General features: G+C 55.2%; 1 protein-coding gene across 1 annotated transcript in view; it reads right to left on the reverse strand.

Annotated features, from left to right (window-relative positions):
* ZCCHC24 (zinc finger CCHC-type containing 24) overlaps positions 1 to 7,316 on the reverse strand; it is a 66,641-nt gene extending 59,325 nt beyond the window's left edge. Inside the window, exon 1 of the mRNA XM_066348670.1 lies at positions 6,887 to 7,316. Within this exon, the coding sequence (XP_066204767.1) occupies positions 6,887 to 7,132 (246 nt within the window). The 5' untranslated portion in view covers positions 7,133 to 7,316. The remainder of the gene's footprint in view (positions 1 to 6,886) is intronic.
* Positions 7,317 to 7,860: the final 544 nt, after the last annotated feature.

Raw genomic sequence — 7,860 nt, forward strand, 5'->3', positions numbered from 1 at the left:
CCAAGATGTGCAAAACACGATTCCCCAAACACAGCCAGTGCTCAATGAGACATCCTAACTTAAATAAGCAATCCATGTTCTTTTTGGTCAGGGAGGAGTGGGGAGAGAAATGGGAACAAGACCAGGTGGTGGAGGAGCAGTGACAGCAGGACAAGGCAGTGAGGACACAGGGGAGACCCCTCCTCATTCAGTTCCTCTACTCCTGCCCAAGTCACCAGCCACCTGACAGGTGCTCACACTTCACAGCCAGATGCCCTCTGCCCAGAGAGAGCACAAGGCCTGGGGACCAGGCCACCTCTTGCTTCTAAAACATATTCGCTGAATGAAAGCAGAAAGCATGAATCCGAACCCAAGAACTAGAAGGGACCCTAACATGTCGTCAGTCTGAGGTAACACTGAGGCTTGCAGCCTCAACATCAGGAGGCCCTGATTAGGAATCCATGATTGACATGAGGGTGCCATGGTCCCCTTGAATTCATGTACAACCATGTGTGTCTGCTTGTGCACATATGCTGTGCTCTGTGCATTGTGTTAAGGAGAGAAACTCTAGCCACTTCAGATCCTCAAAGAGGTCTATAGCAAAGAAGGGCAAGAACCATTAGGATACCTAAGCTTCTGCTGGGACTCCTCTCGGGACAAGGTGTTACCTTCTCCCAAGTCACCTCTTTCCAGTTAATCAAGATTAAACATTCTTTCTGAGATAAAACAGGAGGCTAAGAGACTGAGGAGAACACTCACATAGTCATAAGCCTGGGGGAGGAAAAGAGGAGAAGGTTCCATTCAAGTCATCCTCCCACCCATTTACTTAGTAAACATTAACTGAGCACCTAGAACACCCTGGGCTCTGACTAAGCACTGGATGCTAGGGCTGCAAAGTGGGAAAAGCTGAGCTTCTCACTCTCACAGTGCTAACAGGGCTATCAAGACAGACACATAGGCCCTGGCCGGTTGGCTTAGCGGTAGAGCGTCGACCTGGCGTGCAGGGGACCCAGGTTCGATTCCTGGCCAGGGCACATAGGAGAAGCGCCCATTTGCTTCTCCACCCCCACCCCCCTCCTTCCTCTCTGTCTCTCTCTTCCCCTCCCGCAGCAAAGGCTCCATTGGAGCAAAGATGGCCCGGGCGCTGGGGATGGCTCCTTGGCCTCTGCCCCAGGCGCTAGAGTGGCTCTGGTCTCAGCAGAGTGACGCCCAGGAGGGGCAGAGCATCGCCCCCTGGTGGGCAGAACGTCGCCCCTGGTGGGCGTGCCGGGTGGATCCCAGCCGGGCGCATGCGGGAGTCTGTCTGTCTCTCCCCATTTCCAGCTTCAGAAAAATAAAAAAAAATAAAAAAAAATAAAAAAAAGACAGACACATAGAGCACATAGTTTACACCAAGACCAATTATTAAGACGTGGTTTACCATACAACTCCTGTACCACGTGCAGAAAGTGGAGGGACAAAGAAGCTGGAGGAGGTGTGCCGCCAGAGAAGGGGCTTGTGCCCATAAAAAGTAATTTGGAGCCTGTCCGATGTACAGGGCAGGGAACAGCATTTTAGGTAGAAGTAATAGCAAGTGCAAAAGCTTTGAGGAGTGGGACTGCCTCGTGTTTTCAGAAACCCCAAGTAGACCAAGGCTAGAGGACAGAATAAAAGATTTGGCCCTGGCTGGCTGGCTCAGTGGATAGAGCGTTGGTGGCATGCAGAAGTTCCAGGTTTGATCCCTGGTCAGGGCACACATAAGAAGCGACCATCTGCTTCTCTTTCCCCCTCCCCCTTCCGCAACCAGTGGTTCAGTTGGTTGGAGCAAGGGCCTCAGGCACTAAGGATAGCTCAGTTGATTCAAGCATTGGCCGGGACAGAGGCTGACGAGTGGATCCCGGGTGGTGCACATGTGGGAGTCTGTCTATCTCCCCTCCTCTCACTTAAAAAAAAAGAGATTATACACCACCACCACCACCACACACACACACACTCACATATACACACAGAGAACAGTTCAAGTATCCTGAGACCTAAGCTAGAGCCCTGGGTCTGCCACTGATTTCCTGACTGTTTCATCCTCCTCTTAAAGAGCCTTAGTTTCCCCATCAGGACAATGGGGATGCTACAGACAGGCTGTGAGGTGAGGCAGTAGTATCGGGAGTGCTCAGTGCCCATCTCCTCTGGCTCTCCCAAACCAGGCTGCCCTGGGACTTACCTTCCCAAGATCAGGGACAAACAGCAGAGGCACTAAGGCTGGACAGAACACCCCAGTTCTGGTCTGCCCACAGAACCATCCAGGTGACAGCTAACCTGAAGGCCAGCAGAATGGGCCAGAGCAATGCAGTCCGAGTACAGGGGAGTTCTAGACCTAGATCTGTCACTGACTTGCGGAGTAACTAGCCAGGCCGGTTTTCTCTTCTGAAAATGGGAGCAATGAAGACAGAGAAGCCAAATTAAAGCACCACTCAAGCATAAGGGACTGCCACTCAAGGGCCACCTTCTCTGCAGAGCCTCCTTCTGGGTGCTCACAGCACCTGCCTCCCTGACGCTGCTAATTAGTAATTATTAGTGTTGCTTGCTCTCCCCACCCCCACCAGACTCAAAAGGTCCCTGAGGTGTGGTCTCCTCTCTGAGGCAAGGCCCACTCAGCTTAATTTGATGGATGGAAAGTCAGGCCACCTCAGCCAACAGGCCCTCGAATGACAGTCCTCCTTGCTAAATCAGAGCTCAGACCTCCTGGGGTGGCAAGACATCCTCTCAAACTCCTGGCTGGGCTAGAACGGTCACTTCTCCCAGGACTTGGGTCTGCACTCCCTAAACTACCCCACACAGACTACAAAGGCTGCTGGGAACAAATCAGCTCCTGAAGCCCACTCTTGGCCCTACTGAGACAAATTTCCATCCTCACACAGGTATGTGGCTTTGTTCTACACATCCACATGTCGTGGCTCATCTACACCTGTGGAGGGCACAGGTGACACATCAAAACCTTCAGAAGACTGTCAAGACCTGGAGCCCTTTTAAAACAGGACCCCACAGTCTCTTTCTAGGCTTCTAATAGCCCTGTCTATGCAGAATTGTCAAAGCCCCATCTGTTAAGCCTTGTGACACCTTTGCTGCTGTTCCCAAATTTCCCACAGACAAGCCAGAGTGGTAAAGGGGAGGTGGCCCTCAGTGGTGCAGAGACAGTGCCAGGGCCTAGGGAGGGTCCTGGGTTTGCAGCTCCAGCAGAAAGAAGCCTCTAAGGGTTGGAACTCTCCAACCAGAGAGAGGTCTGTCTTCCTGGAGCATTCCCTGGGCTGGGAGATGTTCCGAAGGACACTGGGAGGTGTTCTGTCCCAAAATGGGCTCCAATCAAATAGGTATGGAAAGTGTTGCATTGAAGAAAGGTTAATAGGTTTTATGCTGCAGGACTTCTCAGAACCTTTACTGTGCTAGAAGGCATGTGTGTCTCTGAAAAAGGGACAGTATGCTTTCCATATACATTTGACCCCAAAGCCCTTCCCCCAACCCCCACAAAGCATCCTTGACCATAAGGCCACATCTTCAAGCCACATCTGTCCCTGGAGAAGAGGAAGTGAAAATGGCTGACCTAATCTGACCTGGAATGGGACAGCTACATCGCCCTTTGAGGGGGTACAGGGACTACCCAGGAGGGTCTCTGGGCATCCCTCTGAGGGGCACAAGAGCTAATAATGCTCAACAAGTGGTGACTGGACTTTTCTGGGAGTGGAGTCTCACAGCATGCACAATGCTGTGAATTTAAATTCCAGACAAAACTTGGCAGGGAAGACCTCTGCCTCCCAGCCCCCACTCCCTCTAAGAGCCGCCTCCCTTGGGTACCTGGGGGGGGGGGGAGATGGCGTAAACCAAGGACCTCAGGAATCTCTCTTCAGAGACATATAGTTGTCACAGGTCATGTGTTGAAGCAGAGTCCACAGGACCCAGTTTCTAGACTGAGATGCCTTTTAAAAAACGCACAAAGTGCCTGTGCCCCCTTTGGCACCTGGCACCCTCACCATGAGCTGAGGAGCGGAGGAGCCCCCACAAGCACCCACGCCACCTTCTGTCACGTGGTCCTGCACTAGTGCATGAACTCTACCATCTCTCTGCTTTCAGGGCCAGTTTCCCTCAAAACCTTTGGCTTATCTTCAGCTTCCAGAGCTGAGGTTCCAGGGGCACAATGGGCTTCTGTGCCCCCATGTCCTCACCCCCCCCCCGCCCAAATCCCAGCTGCATTCATGGTGTTTTGCTATTGTGGTGGGAGCAGCTTGGAGGTGGTGCAGGAGGGGGTGGGCTCTTGGCACAGAGACTGGTGCAGACAGGCCATGGTCAGCGGTCAGCATGCAAGTCACATTCGCAGGCACTGCCACCAGGCCTGCCAGGCCTTGTACAGAATGGTGACGCTCCTGGATCCCTGGGTCCCTCCATAGAGTCCCCTTCAACTCACGCACGACCTGCTTCCTCTCCACGGCCCCTTGGTGGCATTCAGGTGGGGGCTATCTTTCTTGCCTTCTCAGCCTGTTGCTATTTTGGAGCGACATTAAGTCACCAGCTAAGTCCTAGATGCAGGAAAGGCCTGTCCCCAGGAGCACAGCTGGGGCTCCAAGAGGGCTAGGAGGTGAAGCAGCTGGGCGGTGAGAGTGCGTGAGCCTGAAGCCAGTAGAGCCTTCTGGAAGTTAGCAGGCACAGCCCTCAGCCCATCCAGAAGCCGCTGGCCTAGGAGCCCAGGAGAAGCCTGTTACCACCCTCTCCCCAGCCTGTCTGTAGGCATATCCTCTCCGCGTGTAACAGCTCTCAAATCCTACAAAATTTGTTCAATTTTGCCATTATTGAAGCACCACCCTGAGAAACAGCAGACACTACACTTAACAGACGAGTGAACTGAGCCTCAGAGACAGAGGGGTTACTTCAGTCAGGTCACGGCAGACTTTTCTCTACCATTGCTCTAGATAACCTTGACCAACTGCTTCTACACTGGCCCCCGCAAAGAAATGCGCCTCTTCATGGGGTGAGGTCAACACCAGTGAAAAGACAGGAGTCAGGTCCGAGACCCAGCTGGGATCCTGGATGCCAAGAGGAAGGACAACATCCTTCTCCCAACAGGACTCCTGATAGCCCAAAACTCCCAGCCCCTCTCAGCAGAGACCCACCTGAGGGGAACCAGGCGACCATAGAGTGGGGGACAGAGGAAGGCTAGGAGGGGCTAATTAGGGACCCCCAACTGACCTGAGGTCAGAGTCAGAAGCCCTCCTCCCTTAGGGCTTTCATAGGACCCCCATGAAATCACCCAACCATTCACTGTCTTCTAATCTGGGCCCCAGGAGCCTGTGACTGAATCCCCAGGGGCCCACACGGAGCTCAACAAATGTTTGATACAAGAACAAACAACTGAAAAAAACCCACAGTAAAGAAACACCCCACAAAGTGTCCCCCAAAGTCACTGATTCCCAGTGCCAGTTCTCTGAAGAGGCAGCAAAGTCTCTTACAAGAAAGAAAGATTCCCAGCCAAGAACAATTCCTCACGTGGAGAGTGCATTACAGTTTACAAAGAGCTTTGGCATACACATTCTTTCTCCTGGCACCAAAGGCTGCCTCTCCACTCTCCTCTCCAATCGGCCCAGCACAGGTCAACCAGTCCTCTCAGCTTGCCTGGTATTGGCCCACCTCTGGCCCTAAGGCCAGAATTTTGTATGTTCATGTCTACCCTAATCAATAATGGCAAAATTGAACAAATTATGGAGCCAGAAAGGGTAACCCTATGTCTCACCCTTCATCCCAGCATACTGGTGCCTGTGCCTTCTCCCCCAAAAGTTCTGCCCTCCTACCTACTGTCCTAAAACTAACTGGTGTGCTCAAGTCTAGAAGGAAAATGACCATCACGTGTGTTCTCTCCCTCACACTTTCCCCCTGAACTTTTACAGAGAGAGCTGTCAGAAGGGGAGCAAGCGAAGGCCACAGAAGGGTGTCTGCAGTTCACAAATGAAGCAGCAGAAAGTGGGAGTAGGGGAGGAGGAGGAGTCTAGCTAAAGAGAGAGAGGAGTATTTATATTGGAAGACTATGAAGACCCTCAAAAGGGGCTAGGAGTTTCTGGCAATCTGTGCGTTTATCTAGCTGGGGAAGATACACTGCCCCTTCCACTTTGTAACTGAATCTACCCAAGAGCAGATTTTGCAAGCAGCCGGCCCAGGTTTCTGGAGAAGGCACTGGCAGCTGGAACCTCTCCCCCTACTCGCCCCCCTCCCAAGAGCTCAAGAGGATTTCCCTTTCATTTCCTTCCAGGCTGGGAGGGCGGGGGGACAGCGCAGTCTGTGGGGTCAAGCCCTCAAAAACCACTTCCTATGTGGCTGGGGGAGGGCGAGCAGCTGGAGGATGTATCTGGGGGTCCCAGTTTGCGAACAGCAGGAAAAGCCCTCTGGGCAAGTCACTGCTCTCGAACGTCCCCTTTGGGTCGGAAACCACTGAGGTCGAAGGAGAAAAGATTTTAGGCTCCTCCAGAGGAGCTCGGAGCAGAATCTGCCCTGTCGGTCCCAGCTAGCGGTGGCCAAGAGGGGGATGGGGTTGGGTATGGGAAGGACACTTGGAAGGGGTTCCCCGCCCTGGCCGCACCCGGCTGTCTGGAAAAAATCCAGAGCCCCCTGCCCAGCCGCTCCCCTACAAATCCCCTTCGAGCAGGGCGCCGGGGGCTGGGAGAGGGGGCGGGAGAGCCCCGCCCGCGCCTGAGCTGCTCCGGGCTGGGCTCTGCCGGGAGGTGACGCGCTCCCGGCGCCCCGGGGACTTCGGGCAGCGAGTTTGGCAGAGCTGAGCAAAGCCAAGCCAAGCAGGGCCGGGCAATACGGAGCCAGGCCAGGCCAAGAAGAGCGGGGCAGATAGGAAAAGGCCCCGCGCGGTCGACAGAGGGCGGGGGCGCGCAGGGGCACCCACCTCTCCGCGCTGCAGCTGGAAGAAGCTGTTGAGATAACTGGAGTGCAGGGGCGAGCCCAGCTGCTCCGGGCGGCCCTTGCCGAAGGCCAGCTCTGGAGGTGCAGCGCCGGCAGCCGGCTCGGGCCGGAAGGCATCGAAGGCGCTTGCCTGGTGCGTGTCTTGTAACGACAGGTAGACCCAGTTGAGCAGCTGGGCTGGCTGGTACACCGAGGCAGCGCTCGTGTCGATGGCCGACAGCAGGCTCATTTTGCAGCGGCGGTGCCGGCCCCTCCCCGGCAGCCCGCTCGCGCCCCCCACCTCCAGCGGAGGGGCGGGCACCGGGGAGCTTTCGCCCACTGCCCGTCGCCCGTGCCCCGACAGCGATCGCCCCGCGCCCTGCGCCCCGCGCGCTGCCCGCAGCCGCCGCCGCCGCCGCCGCCGCCTCCCCCGACTGCGGCCGCAGCGCGCGGGCGGAGGAAGGAGGCAGCGAAAGTTGGGCAGGAAACTTTTGGGCCCGCCCACTTCGCGCCGCCCGCCCCGCCCCGCGCAGTGATCCGCTATCTGCCTCAATGCTGACCCCTTCGACGACCGCTCCCGGGGTGGGGCCCACGGAAGCCGCGTCCCTTCTGACACCGTCTTCGCCCTCCATTGGCTGTTTTATTGAATATAAAGTAGGGGGGCGGTGATAGTAGGGAAATAAGACTCATCTAAATATGTAGCTCCGTGCTGGCCCGCCCCTGGGCGGCCCCCTTCTGGGCCTCACCCCGCCCCCCGCGCCCCTTGCGGCATTCCGGGCCGGAGGGAGCTCAGTACAGCTCCGTACAGTTCGGCTTGTCTCGTTCTGCTCTCGGCTCTCTTCTGTCCCTCATTCTTTCCAAATCCTCCCTAATTATTTTTTTTTCATTCGTTTTTCCTTTTCTATTTTCCTTTCACACTCTGTCTTCTCTCCGACAGTATTTTCTGTGTCCCTCGTCTTTCTGTCCGTCTTTCTCCGT

The sequence above is a fragment of the Saccopteryx leptura genome, chromosome 9 (assembly GCF_036850995.1).
Source record: "Saccopteryx leptura isolate mSacLep1 chromosome 9, mSacLep1_pri_phased_curated, whole genome shotgun sequence".
Lineage (NCBI taxonomy): Eukaryota > Metazoa > Chordata > Mammalia > Chiroptera > Emballonuridae > Saccopteryx > Saccopteryx leptura.